We start from the raw sequence: 13,750 nt of genomic DNA, 5'->3' as shown, positions 1-13,750 counted from the left end.
TACAAACTAACGCACTGCTTTGTCAAGGCACACTCACTGAAGTCCGGGGAATAAAACCTCTTTGAAAAAAAAATCGCAACATTAAACCACCTCTATTGCTTGGTTCTAAATGATTTGATAATGAAAAGTTACCCATACATATTGGATGGGTTACCAAAATTTCCAGTGTTCTTCAACATCTCTGAAACAACATATGAAGTAAAAGCAAAAGCCTCAAAGATGTACCCAAGTTACAGGCTGACATCTTTTCTTCCATTGACTCAAAAGCTTTCTATAATTAAGGTTACGTGATCTGCTCTCCATCTCCAAGGAGCCCTTAAAAAATAAAAAGACTCGCATGAAAATCAGGAGACTTCACTTGCCCAACATCTGGTCTTAAAGCTTAACATTGCATTCGACACTGACGGCCATGAAGGTTCTTTAGCTTTGTAAGTTTCTTCCTCCTCTTTCGTGCCTCAGCGGCTGCAATGGCATCCGCTATTTTCCTACTGGGGTAGATGATTGGCTCACTATTCTTCTCAGGCAAGGAAGAAAACGGATGGCACGCTGTCAAAGACTTTTCAGTATTTGCACTGAAATCTGACTCCAGTCCATTCTCATGCTTTATAATAGTGGATGCAACTCCTCCATGGTTCAGCAAAGGAGAAAGAAATATCTCTCTAGATCCATTTTCTTTAGGGTGAAAGCCTGTATGTTGATCACCTCCATCGAGAGGAAACTGAGCTGGGTTTTCATTCAGATCAGTTCTTGGTCCGGCTTCCATTGAGCCAGAAGCTTCTGTGTCTAATCTAACAGGGAAAGTGGACTGGTTGTTGTCCAACTGTGCAGCAGTTCTTGAAGATGAACTAGCACTGCACTGATTATTAAAGAAAGCTCCTTCTTTTTTATTTTCCAGGCATGATGACTGAGGTTGGAGTCCATTCCCATTATCAAAATGAGGAAAGAACCAAGGACACGGAAATACATATAAGGGGGTTCTTGATCCATTAACATTTATGGGGTTTCCTAGTTCATGAGAAGAATCAGCTGTACCATTACTGGGTAAAGAGATGTTTGATGGAGTGGCCATCGGGTTTTGTGGTACCTGTTGCAACTGAATGGAATTTGAAGATTGAATGATAGAAGGCCAGAAAACAGGTGCAAATGGTGGACGGTTAAACAAGAACAAAGGGGGATTCGTAGGTGAAGACGAAGGTATCTGGACATAGGCCGACATATTTTCATCCGGAGTTTCCTCAGCCTCTGCTTTTCTCGCCTTAGCCATCTGCCAAATGGAAGAGCATGTCAAGCATGTGAAGTTTATTAATTTTATAAATCTCTTCCGAGTCAGACATACTTACCTGAACTTTTAAGAGCCTATTTGTTTCTTCCAAAGACTGATATTGTTTTAAGGCCAAATCCTTTTTCTTCTCAGTAAAAGAAGTCACCAAAAATGTGCATAAAGTTAGTAAAATGATGTTAGATAAGCTCAAGAAAATCATATTCGGAAAATGAAGATAGTAACTGGTGGTTATAAATAATAGTGAGAGGATAAATATAGTTATGTGGGACCAAGACATACCCTTTTTAGACTTTCATTCTCCAATGCTAAATCTGCAGCCTTTTTAGTCAAATCCTCACATAAAGCCTGTGGACAAGCAAAGATGCACTATTTGTAAAAGTATCAATAATAGCAAAGAAAGCAATCTGCTTTAGATATATAGCGGAATTTGATTAACAAACAAAGGAAAAGAAAAAAGGTGACAATATACATGTTTTTTTGTGACTCATTTAATTTAGATAAGTGGCACATGGTGTACTGTCATATTACAATTAGCAGAGACATTACTTGAACAGCAATGAAATCCAAACTTTCCAACACAGCCACATATAAATGCATCCATATCATGCAGTTATACCTGAGACTAATAAATGCAGCCTGTATTTTTTATTTGTAATATATGATTGTTTAACCAGAGGGAAGAAAAACCACAAAATTTTGGGATTTACCAACAGAAAATTACTTATCATTGCTAAGCCCAAACAGACCAATTATAATTGCTAGATCTTACGCCAGGACCACAGGTATCTTTGATATTACTTCATAGCCACCTCATAGTTTAATAGTTCTGTGTAGCAGAAGTTGTGGAACCTAAATACTGAGGAACACTAAACTTGAAAAAACAGTGCATACAAAGGGACAGATTAAAAAAACTCTTCAGAAATTTGTATCAAGAATATAATTTGTCCAGCACCTATACTCCTGTCTTACCAAGGGTTTACATACGCTTAGAATTCTCCATGCATAAAATGAAAAAAATATTATCAAAGTACTCGTATTGGATACTAAAAAAGACACCAATTATGACGCAAAGGTTTCCTCAACTTTCGTACTTCTGTAGATACTTCAACCTAAACTCAAATGGCTATTTGGTTGATTGCTGCAGTTGTAATTTTACTAATTTATAAGAATACAGTTGACAATTTTGGTACACAAATGTCAGCTGCCAGCAAGGCTACACTTAGGAACATCTTCAACATATCCCAATTGTAAAAAAAAAAATAAAAATAAAAAATAGTCACTTGTTATTTTATCATCAGCACAAGTTTAATATTGTGTAGAGGAAACTAATTTATTATAAGCTTTCTTTTGTTACTCGGAGGTCTGAACAGAAATGATCCAAAAAGATGTGCTTAAGATATGGAAATAGCAGAGTACCAACAGCTTACCTGCCTTCGGCGAATTGTCTGCCTAGCTGACTCTCTGTTAGCCAAGATTCTGCGTATTCTCCGTTCTTCTTTTTCCTCCTGAACATATGAAAAGATTAATTAAACCTATAAAAGAAAAGGTAGTCACATAATCTCACTGGAAATGAAGGATCAAAAGTTTGTTGTACCTCAGTGAGATTTCGCCTTGACTTAGTGCAGCTAAATGATGGATAACTTGTAGTGCAGATAGGAGTTGAAGTGGTCAATTCTACATCGTGCTCGGACTTTGCAATCTTTTTGTTCATAACCAGCTCAGTCTTCACCGGTTCTCCAACCACATTTGTGCACACCCTTTCACATTGCGCTGGACCTATTACTGCTTGATCCTGCTATAGACAAAAATATTTCTCAAGTCCTGCAGAAAATAATGCAATTTGGTGATAGAGCCATATAGATTCGGGTAGTACAATTTTCACATAGTTTCATTCCATTATCATACTGACTAATCACAAGTAGGAAAATCCAGACGATGGTGTAGTCCGCATACGTGAAAATGAATGTTTCCAAATTGACAATGGACAAAACCCCAATACAATGTACATCATTCGCTCCATTTTCAGAGCTAATATCACTAAATTTTGGCCTCTTATCTGATCAATTACACTCAAAAGGCGTAGGTTCATATTAATGTTAAAATTTTATTGTCTGGTTTCTAGGCTCATTGGTCAGAATTACCAAATACTCACCATTTTTGTCCAGCCATGGGTTTTTCTTAAAATCTAAGCTTAATTTAGGAACAAAATTGTTCCCTTTTCGTACAATTACTTACTCCAGAATCTTGGAATTTACTAATTCTGGACAAACAGCCATTTTCCTTTTCTTCTCTTAAAAAAAAAAAAAAAAATAGAAATAGAAAGTTAGAAACGAATACACACAATATAATATAATGGATAACAACGAGTGAAAGCTTAACACAAACGAACCTGAGGAAGATCCGGGCAGGCGGGAACCGGGTTCGAACCGGACAGCGTAGGCGGAGACTCGCTCTTGACTCGCTTCTTGGCTCTCTTCCCCTTCAGCCCCCAATTTCCAGCGGATTCAGCGCCGCTATTCTCCCTCATCGCCAAATGCGCCAAATCCGCCAGCGCCTCCGCCGCCTCCAGCTCCTCCTTCACCATCATCGGATCCGCCTCCCCTCCGCCGCCCGCCGAAACCGACGACGACGCTGACGACGCCGCCTCCGCCGCTCCGGCCTCGGAAGAAGAGCTCGCAAAAGACCGCGTCGTCGTCTCGGAACAAACCATTTCACCAAAAGAGATCGAGAGAGAATAAGAAGCTTATGGAGTTGTTGTGTGCTGTTTCTTCAGGACGCGGTAAGCTAAGTGAAGCAGAGAGAGAGAGAGAGAGAGGGGTTTATTACTGGCTCGCAGGCAAAGCCCACAGAATGTGAGAGCGTGCCACTTGTCAAGCCACCTCAGGCCACGACGTCTTCGCGGAATCGAACCCCTATATCTCCGCTCGCCACGTTTCGCTTAGCCGGTTGCGAGCGTGCGAGGGGGTTCACGCGTGCGAGGGGAGGGGAATTGAGGCGGAGGACACGTGGCGAGGTACGGGGTGACCAGGTGGATCTGGGTATACTTTTGGGCTTCGGGTGGTGTGCCTGGGTGGATACGTGGAGGGCAGTGGAGCGGGGAGGTGAGTGTTTTTTTTTTACTGTACGGGTGAAAAAAGGGTGGGACCTGAGTACTTTGACAACTGAAGTGAAAGCTGGGTTACAGCTGTTACCACTTGGTACTTTATATCACTGTTTTGCCTGCCCTGTACTTTTGTCCTTGTTTAACCCACCTTTCTCTCGTTTTAGTTTTTCTTCCTTCGGTCAATTTTGGTAAACAGTCATTTGGGGATTCAATAGCCCAACTCTGGTCAAAGCCCAAACGTAAATCTCAAATTCGGAATTCGTGTTTATTGCCTAAAAGTAAAGCCAAAACAATTGTGATTCGAAAAAAATAATATATCATGAAGTAACAAGTGTTTCATTATCTGGGAAATTATATTAGGTCCTTTTAGATGTGTTAAATTTCTCATTTCATATTGTGAATTACGCATTTGGTGTGACGTCGCAACATTGTGGTCGATTGTGAAAATAATACATCATGACTAACAAGTGTCACATTATTTGAGAAATAGATGTGTTAAATTTATTCCATATTCACATAACTTCTGAAATGCAGTAAACAAATGAAGTTTATCTTTTTGGTTTGTATCTATGAGGTGTTATCAAGACTCTCAGGATTATCTATAATGAGTAGCATGTGGAAAGAGGCAATTAGTATGGTTTGCTCATTTGGCTCATGATATCTATAACTGTTTTGGGATGGGTCTTATGTCTCCCTCAATGTATGTTTTTCAATTGACTAAACGAAAATTCTCTCATTCTTCCAAAAAAAAAAAAAAGTAATTAATAATGTCAATCATTGTAATTATCATCATAATGATGAAATTAAAAAATACTGAATAATTTGCAATCTGTTCTTAATAATTTTCCTTACTTATCATTGAGAGTAAGTTTACTACGCTCTATTAGGAAAATGACTTAATCTTGAGAAAAATAACTGAAAATACAAAAATAGAGTTAGTTTAATTAAATCCAATGTACCCAACCAAATTAATAACCATAAAATGATAAAATTAGGAAAAAGTTTTTAATTTTCTGTATTTATTAGGTTCAATCAATTCCACAGTACTGTTACTCACTGACACAATAACCTCAGCCAACCTGGTGATTAATATGTGGCGGTAGAATTGAGCACCAAAACACTGACACGTACAAAAGCAACCTTATTTGCCTTGGACTTGACAAAGTAAGAAATGCTTAACAAAGTAACAAGTTAATGGTCGTCTTCTTGGACAGCCCCTTTCTCCATCTATAGAATATATAGGATTTGATTTTGGTTTCCTTCTCTGCAATTGTAAGATTAGTTGAGATAATTAACAATGGCTTTACCTGGACTTAAGCAGCAGCTCCAGCACCTAATCGAATCCATGGTGAACGAGGTAAACAACCCTTCTTATTCTTATCTGAGTAATTGACCAGAACATGCCATTGATTTGAATTGATATATATTAAGCTGCTTAAGCTCTGTCAACTTTTCAGTTGTCAAGCATGCATGATATGTTTTTGGTTGTCTAATATGATCATGAGAGCTCTGGTTTCAAAAACTCTTAATCTGAAAATCTCCAACATCATCTAAAAATTTAACTTATCATTATTGATTATCATTTATAAACATTTTAATTTGTTTATGTTTCTACGTGGATGATGAGATCATATTGACGATTTAAGTTTTTGGGTAGAGATTTGGATGAATTGATTATCATTCGTATGAAATCTCAATCATTTATAGATGTCTCTAATTATGTCTCCACGTGTAAAATGAGATTGCATAACGTAAGATATAAGTTTGTGAGTTTAGATTGAAGAAATAAATTATTGATGATAGTATGTCTCATCATTTAAATATATCTTTGTTTATGATTTCACGTGCCAATTGAGACATCTTGGATCTGATGAAATAGGATGAATTGAGACGGTATTTTGTCAAAGAAATATCCTGAATATATTAACCTTTTTTTTTTCCCATCGCCAGCTGGAAGGGACAAAAGAAACATCTTGTTCTTTCTTTAACAATTTCTTATCCCTAGTGGACCTCTCAGTAGGATTCGGACCCAAATGAAGTTCTAACCATCTGTCAAAGAAAAAAGAACAAAGGGATCTTGTAGGATTCCCAAGAAATTCTTCGATTTCTTCCGAAAGCAAATGCTTATTCATCTGCTTCTCACATTTCATGAATAGTTGGGACATTGAGGAATATTATCTAGAAAGGCATTTAAGGAATCGGTCTGATTCTATCTCTGTTCGTTCCGTTTGAAGAAAAGAATGATCCAAATAATTGATCTTTCTTTTAGTTGTTGAATCTCTCTTTGACTGATCAATGTCTGATATTCTGAATCCTCATTACTAATGGAATCAAAACGATTTCTAGATTGATCAGAGGATCCTTTCAATTGGCTAGAATCCGTTACCTGAACAAAACTAGATCTTGTGGAATCATATTGAATATTTGATGATACATTCCATACCTTGCTAAAAACTGATCCTTGTTTACCAACCACACGTTGTCTAACCAATTCTCTCTCGATATGTTCCTCAAAAATCTGATTCGTACGGATTCTTCCCCCAACTAAAGAAGAATGAGGCTAGTTCAAACACCTTAGGTAAAATAAGAACAGCCCCCACATTCAAAGCGCCTTTTTACCATTAGCATGAACTTGTTTCACTTGCAGATCGTAGGAAATTCGAACAACTGCTTCAAATACAGTATCCGGAAGTACACAGCCGTCGCTTCTCATGGATTTTCATAACTCTCCTGTGCAAAAATGGGATAGGCATTTGAAATAGGTGCTTGGGTTATTATATATATCATGAGCGATAGGAAAATGGATCGAGTAACCTCTTTCTTTATCGACAAAAAGGTATTCTTAGTTTGCATGGTTCAATCATTTATCCTTTCTACAATAAAATTAGGTAGGTCGGTAGTACAGTTCCCTATCTATAATCTATAATTTTGTTACTTACTGAAATAATTTTTCACATGAGAGATTAAGTTTATGAATCTCGAATTAGTGCATAAGTTATCGTTTATAGTATATCTTTGTTTATGTCTTCACATCTGTCTATGGTACTGTGATATTTGTTGTACATTTGTTTTACATTTAATTGAACTAAAATAACAATTTAATTAAACTAAAATTACTTCATTGACGACAAAGTTACCACATTCATTTTACACTCTAAACATATAATTGAACCAAAATTCCAACATCAACAACAAATTGTTCTCAAACTTGTAACAATATATGTTCTAAATGAAGTAATTACCTCAAATAGAACTAAGACTACACAAAAAAAATGACTCACGTACGTTACCACAATGACAACAAACTTGTTGTAATTTATCGTCATATCTATAAATGTGTGTATAACATATAGATAGATACCGTAGAATTTTCCCCGCGGGTGATGACTTAAATTTTTTGGGCTATTTTGAATTAAATAATATTAATGAGGCTGCACATGACGGCTTGGTAGGTCTCGATTTTGATTCCACTGGTTTAACATTAACGAAATAAATTAGTTGTGTAAATTTTTATATACATAGCTACACGATCGATCCTCTACTGCAGTAGTATTCAGTTTTGATGTTCACCAGTAGAATACAGATTATTTAGATTAGATATATAGGAAAGAGCATGTGTAGGTTCTACTGAGATACTAAAAATCACATAGCCTTTTAAGGGACTTCTCAAATTCTATATGCAGGGTATCTTAGTTGAACAGCAGTTTGCTCAAGTGCAAGAGTTGAAAACTTCAGACAATCCTAATTTTGTTTCCCAAATCCTCAACGATTTCTGTGATGGCGCAGAGACAAGTATAACTAATTTGAATAAGTTTCTGTAATCACTCAACCTCCAGATGCTATTTTTTTCATATGGTTATCCATTTGTGCAGAACTCTATCCCCTATCCAACTTGAACTTTACTCATTGTTTCAGTTGTCAACTTCTTGCAGAGGTGAAGAACAAGTTGAATTTGACAAGTTAGATACCAGTATCCATCTTTTAAAAGGAAGTAGCTCAAGGTAAGTTATGATCCTTTATTTTCTTACACGAAATCCCGAGATTGCTAGATTCTCTAGTAGTGTTCTTTGAGCTGATATCAGATTAAACATTAAAACCCCATTTCCCATTTTATATCGTATAAATGTTCTTAGAAATTTGAGCGCATTATGTAACTCTAGGAGGATTACTCAATTTTTCTCTATTTGGTTCTCCAGCATTGGAGCATATCAAATGCGTCTTGCTACTGTTGACCTTGTTAAAGCTGTTGATGAAAAGGACAAGGAAAGGTGAGAACTCGAAATGAGCATTTCTCATTCTCTGCCTTTGTAATATGGACTAAATTTTCTTAATTTATGTTTCTTCTACTTTCATGCTCTCCTTTTCATATATGAACAATAAGTGCTACTTCAATAGATTGGTTTGTATCCTTACAGGTCCTTGGAGGCCTTGAAGAAAGTCACACATGAGTACCTGAGAATACAGTACAAATTGCAGACCATTATTCAGGTAATACATTATACTTTACTAAATGGTACGAAAAGATTGATTTATTTCCTTAATCTTGTAGCAATTGCTCTCAAAGTTTAGCTAAGCAGAATTATAAAATGCTTGCATTCTGTTGGGTGTTCTTGCTTGAGATACATACACTATAAGCCATTAATGACTTGTTCTTGAACTTTTGGGTGGTGCAGCTGGAGAACAAGATGTATGATATTGAATCCAAACCACTATTACATGATGGAAATTGTGCAGCAGGGCCTTCATATACAAAAGATATATGAAGAACTGTATCCAGTATTCAATTTTCCAGATGAAGTTTTCTATTGTTCTGAATGGTGAGAGTTCTTTCTAGATTAGACTAGATGTATACAGCAAAGATCTCATATGAGATGTGACTACATTTTTACATATCTAATTATTTATCTCCTTTATGAGGCACATATAATTTCTAATTTCTAATTATCCATCTCCATCCTTTATGAGATTATCCATTTCATTATCATTCATTGGTCTCGACTCTCACAGGATCACTGGTTGCATAATTTCTAAAGACATGCATGCGAGACATTTGCTTCCTTTTTTCTTTTTTCTTTGTTTCTTTTCTTAAAATGGGCCAAGTGATACTACCAAACCAATTTCATGTTTTTAAAAGTTTTTCTGGAATCTGAGTATCTGACTGAATGATCTAGTTGCTCTTCTTGTTAAATATTGACTTGTTGGTGATGGAGGTTTGTAGCTCTCATGGTTTGAGTCTTTGAGAGTATCCATCTATTACACCAAATACCTGAGTCCAATAATTCCTACTCCAGATATGGTTTCATCGATGCAAGGAGAGCAGGATGACAGGATGAAGCTTTAGAGCCCTAGTTACCATTTCACCATTAAAGACACATCTGGTTTAACCAAATAATCGTTTCCACAACATTATGTTTAACATGCAATCAGCAAAATTTAATGAATAGTTTTATTAGTCGCTTTTGTTTCACATTCCCGACTAGGAATGAGATGTAACAAGAGATAGACACAAGAATGTATACACCCATGACATCTTAAGAACTGGTGTCGATGCTGACATTTGTGAAGCCAACAGGTGTCATACTTCACCAAGGCTGACTTTTCACCATAGTGGACCAAACAGAACCAGAACCAGTAGTGACCATGAAACATGATATTGACGACAAGATGTAACCAACATAACGCAAATACCATTTTCTAAAAGTGACAGTAAACTGATGAGATATATCATTATTCTACATTCGCTGAAACATTCATTAGGCAAAGTGCACAAAACTAGTGATGATATGTTCAATCACCAGAGGTCAAATCACCATGGTTGATATCTGAGGTGGAAATGGATGTAGGCGATGCGGGACTAGATGTAGGTGCGAGACCAGATGTAGGTGATGCGAGACCAGATGTAGGTGAAGCAAGACCAGCAAACCTCCTATAGGATGGTGTTTGGGGTGATCTTGGAGATAGATTGACGAACTCCAAGGCCTGCGTTCTCAGTTCTACTGGATAATCAGCAACACAACCAATTCTTGGTCCAGCTCCCGTTGACCACTTGAGGGAGAGTTGATGCCCAAGTTGGTATGATTTGGCTTGCTTCTTGGAGTTGATCCTCTGCAGTATCTTGTTCTGAGGCACTTCAGCTCTTGGACTCTGAAGACCGCCAGATAAAGTCCTTTGGTAATTAGTTTTGGTGTCTGTCTTGGGGACTTCAGTGGATTCTAAGACTTCGGTTTTCTCAACTTCTTCTGGTATCGCAGGTTCACTAGGAGCTTCAGAGTTGGTTGGAAATTCAAATGTAGTCCCCCTTTTAATAGACTTGCCATCATCATACTTATCTGAATCTTCATTTGCCTTGCGTATCTTGTAAAAGAAAGTTGAAAGATACCATCAGCCAAATGCAGGTTAATGAGTATGAAAAATAAAACAACATTCTCCATATTCACCCAGGTTGACAAATTAGCAGAATAGGGTTTTAGAACAACTCATTTTACCTCAACTTCATCAAGGTTCACACCATTTTCCTTGAGAAAGGATAAGAAGCTATCAAGACGGTCATCAGTTGGTCGATAGTGTCCACTATACGCAGAAATGGACTGCGAATACAATGCCACAAGGATCAGATACTATAGACCAAAATATTACTTGTGCATGCTAACTTTCTTCTGTTTGTATAGAGATGGAAGATAGCTGCTGAAATACTGTACCTTCAGAATTCCATGCGTTGCTGCTAGCCTTCCGGCAGCTATTGTTGCTCCTCCAGCCAAGAAGCTAGAATGATGGAAAACTCCTTTCTTTTTCTGGAAATAATAAAATATGTATCAGTTGTTTTGGAAGAAACTAAGGACTTGTTTAAATATGGTCATAAAAAAAAAGGAAATATTCCTAATGTAACACTTACTTCACCAGCATAGAGTTTCTTAGTGGTGCTCATAACAAAGATCCACTTAGCTTTCGATCCCTCATTTGTATCAAGTAGCTCTCCAGTTTGTGAGTGAATAATTTGCCCATCAGCAACAACATACTCGTAATGTATTCTCTCGTGCTAAACTCAGCAACCACAGACACAAGCAGCCAAAAGGAAATTCAAATAAAGAAATAAAAAAAGAAAAAGATGCATAGCAGGATAAGCATAAATGGGGTAAAATTTTGAAGTCATGAAAGAAAACAAATGCATTGCATGGAAAACTCAACAATCAAAAACTATGACGAACTGATCACAAAAGCACCTACAGGTCCAAGATATCTAATGCATTGCTGTCGAAGCTCTGATCTTGGGCACTTCTTGAGATCAAGCTCTTTGCCATCTCCTATATCCAACCTGCAAATAAAGGAAGGAACATTCAGCAATTGCCTCGACCTATTTCTTTTCCTTCTTTAAAGTTCTATGACTAAATAACAAGCCACTATTAACAATCCAAGAAACAGATAAAGCTACTTTCTTCCTTTATATATGTACTTGAAGTCTTTAACTTTTTTGTTCATTCAGTGCTTTAAATCTTCAGCTAAAGGTTATTATGCATAGAGTGAAAGCTTCTTATTCCAAAATAAATAATTAAGAAGAGCCTCTATATAGGCTATAACTTTCAAAAGCAACTTCAAGGGCTTTGGCTAAATTTAGCTCACAGGCAGAAAAAAGAAATGGTAATTTTTGCTTACCAGTAAAAAAATGGCTGACCAGCGTCTGCTTTACACCATTCTTCATAATACACATGCAAGCTATGCCCATACCTGTGCCTTGGATCAATCTACAAAACCCAAAATCTCATTCAGAAAAATACATAGAAAAACCAAATGATAGTGGAAAAAAACTGAAAATAAAAATGAAACAAATAGACAAAAAAATTACCGCTTCAATCCAGTGCTGAAAAGCCAGTTTCTGAGCTTTGGCGTCTTTAGACAGTCCCTTGCCCACCTGCCAAAAAGACCAAAACTTTTACCTCATAATTTAACCCCAAACAGTCTTTTCAGATTTTTACGAGCAAATTTAACCCAGAAATTAAAAATTAGTTCTTTATCAAATAGAGCAAGAGAGAAAAGCATACCTTAGAAGCATTCAAGCTATAACGTTTCCAGCGTGAAGCCGCAGATTCGGGCTTCAAGAAATTAAAGAAAGAAATGGTACTGTGATTCAGTCTCGCATAGTCTATCGCTTGCCACCTGTAGTAGTAAAAACCCCTCACTTCTCAGTAAATTAAATAAAATCCAAGATCCAAAAATTGGCTAAAACCATGATGATTCAAGAAGCACTGACCAGAGCTCTTCAGCCACGACGGCGGAGTCAGCCAACCTGCGCCGGGTCCGGTAACTCCTGTACACCTTCTGCAGCTTCACCGCCGCTTTGGCGTCCACCTCACTCGCCTTGGGACTCGCGGCCTCGCATTTGGGAGACATTTCGGAGCTGGGAAAGTCGCGGGAATCGAGGACGCCGTTGGGGGAGTAGGAGAATGGCTTCGACTGGAGATGGTCGAAACCCGAGAGGCTCTGGGTCTGAACCTCCATTCGTGATGAGGAAGAAGAATTGCTAGGCCTCAAAATGGTCTCTGGGTTTTTGAACAGAAAGTCCACGGTGGAGAAGAGAAGAGAAGAAGAGTTGGGAGTGCGAGAGAGTTGAGGAGCTGAGGTATAAATATTGTGGGGGTGGTTTTACCGGGAAACCTACCTGTCAGCTTTTAATGGTTTTTAATATTGGAGGGTGGGAGAGTGTGCGGCACGCGCCTTGGTGCACAGATTCGGTTTGGCTACTCACGTCACTGTGAAGTCTGTGGAAGACTGAGAGGAAACAGGGGATGTGTCTCATCGATTTATACAGGGAATGTGGGGAAGAAAGGGGGGGGGGGGGGGTGTGATTCACGTGGTTTAGACTTTAGATCAGGGTGTGTTGCAAATTTGCGAATCCACGGCAAAAGGATACCGGATGTAGTCGTACAGGTGGGGGATGGTGCAGTGAACGTACGGCATCATTGATAAATATGGCCGGTACAAATTTTGAAGATAAAAATTGACCATACTGTATTATGTGTTAATCAACGTGTTTGTTGGCCTAATAATAATAATGATTGGAGTGCTTATCTCGTGTCATTTTGTATCTGTGACGAACGGTGTTTGGTCGGTTTCAATTTATTTTGTTTCTGAGTGTGTTAAAATGAATCAACATCGACCTACACTCGTGTTTAATCCAAGTTGATTCACATAGCTTGTGAAATAAAGTTCGTTGTGTAATTTGTTTACTATTTGTCTATTTCCGAGAAATTAATGTTGTCCTGGACATGGAATCTCGGCCTATATTTGTTGCCGAAGGCCAAGACTTTTGTAAATGAGCGCTTACATATGTGCTAGTACGGTTTGCAAGGATAAATGAGCTTAAATCAGAC

General features: G+C 37.7%; 3 protein-coding genes across 4 annotated transcripts; 1 reads left to right on the top strand and 2 right to left on the bottom strand.

The window, feature by feature from the left end:
- Positions 1-194: 194 nt before the first annotated feature.
- On the bottom strand, positions 195-4,158 carry LOC133720028 (uncharacterized). Of its 2 annotated transcripts, none has more exons than XM_062146227.1 (6): positions 3,672-4,158; positions 2,877-3,077; positions 2,710-2,787; positions 1,562-1,627; positions 1,341-1,406; positions 195-1,264 (listed from the first exon to the last, which is right to left on the bottom strand). In XM_062146227.1, the coding sequence occupies exons 1-6, from the start codon at positions 3,990-3,992 to the stop codon at positions 383-385; spliced, it is 1,614 nt and encodes a 537-aa protein (XP_062002211.1). In that variant the 5' UTR covers positions 3,993-4,158; the 3' UTR covers positions 195-382. The 2 variants fall into 2 exon arrangements, with proteins under 2 accessions (XP_062002211.1, XP_062002212.1); XM_062146228.1 differs by having other exon boundaries at positions 2,877-3,074; positions 3,672-4,156.
- Positions 4,159-5,596: 1,438 nt separating this feature from the next.
- Positions 5,597-9,203, top strand: LOC133720445 (histidine-containing phosphotransfer protein 2-like). The gene is made up of 6 exons (XM_062146746.1): positions 5,597-5,742; positions 8,069-8,202; positions 8,318-8,386; positions 8,582-8,653; positions 8,801-8,873; positions 9,059-9,203. The coding sequence occupies exons 1-6, from the start codon at positions 5,683-5,685 to the stop codon at positions 9,146-9,148; spliced, it is 498 nt and encodes a 165-aa protein (XP_062002730.1). The 5' UTR covers positions 5,597-5,682; the 3' UTR covers positions 9,149-9,203.
- A 605-nt stretch (positions 9,204-9,808) lies between these two features.
- LOC133721563 (IQ domain-containing protein IQM3) lies at positions 9,809-13,037 on the bottom strand. Its single transcript, XM_062148214.1, has 9 exons — positions 12,631-13,037; positions 12,422-12,536; positions 12,226-12,291; positions 12,036-12,124; positions 11,610-11,697; positions 11,278-11,421; positions 11,084-11,176; positions 10,871-10,972; positions 9,809-10,739 (listed from the first exon to the last, which is right to left on the bottom strand). The coding sequence occupies exons 1-9, from the start codon at positions 12,876-12,878 to the stop codon at positions 10,173-10,175; spliced, it is 1,512 nt and encodes a 503-aa protein (XP_062004198.1). The 5' UTR covers positions 12,879-13,037; the 3' UTR covers positions 9,809-10,172.
- Between the last annotated feature and the right edge of the window lie 713 nt (positions 13,038-13,750).

Source organism: Rosa rugosa, chromosome 7 (genome assembly GCF_958449725.1).
Source record: "Rosa rugosa chromosome 7, drRosRugo1.1, whole genome shotgun sequence".
Taxonomy (NCBI): domain Eukaryota; kingdom Viridiplantae; phylum Streptophyta; class Magnoliopsida; order Rosales; family Rosaceae; genus Rosa; species Rosa rugosa.
The sequence above is the reverse complement of the archived record's forward strand: the minus strand, read 5'-3'. Positions and strand labels throughout refer to the sequence as shown.

Bases quoted from the DNA above. Each gene is read 5' to 3' on its own strand.
- LOC133720445 (XM_062146746.1), top strand. From the start codon at position 5,683: ATGGCTTTACCTGGACTTAAGCAGCAGCTCCAGCACCTAATCGAATCC. The intron at 8,387-8,581 runs GTAAGTTATGAT...TTGGTTCTCCAG, and splicing joins TTAAAAGGAAGTAGCTCAAG to CATTGGAGCATATCAAATGC. The intron at 8,874-9,058 runs GTAATACATTAT...TGGGTGGTGCAG, and splicing joins AATTGCAGACCATTATTCAG to CTGGAGAACAAGATGTATGA.
- LOC133721563 (XM_062148214.1), bottom strand. From the start codon at position 12,878: ATGGAGGTTCAGACCCAGAGCCTCTCGGGTTTCGACCATCTCCAGTCG. The intron at 12,125-12,225 runs GTAATTTTTTTG...TGGGTTTTGTAG, and splicing joins TTCAGCACTGGATTGAAGCG to ATTGATCCAAGGCACAGGTA. The intron at 10,740-10,870 runs GTAAAATGAGTT...TTCTTTTACAAG, and splicing joins TGAACCTTGATGAAGTTGAG to ATACGCAAGGCAAATGAAGA.
- LOC133720028 (XM_062146227.1), bottom strand. From the start codon at position 3,992: ATGGTTTGTTCCGAGACGACGACGCGGTCTTTTGCGAGCTCTTCTTCC. The intron at 1,628-2,709 runs GTAAGCTGTTGG...GCTTGTCCACAG, and splicing joins AGACAATTCGCCGAAGGCAG to GCTTTATGTGAGGATTTGAC. The intron at 1,407-1,561 runs GTATGTCTTGGT...TTTACTGAGAAG, and splicing joins AGAATGAAAGTCTAAAAAGG to AAAAAGGATTTGGCCTTAAA.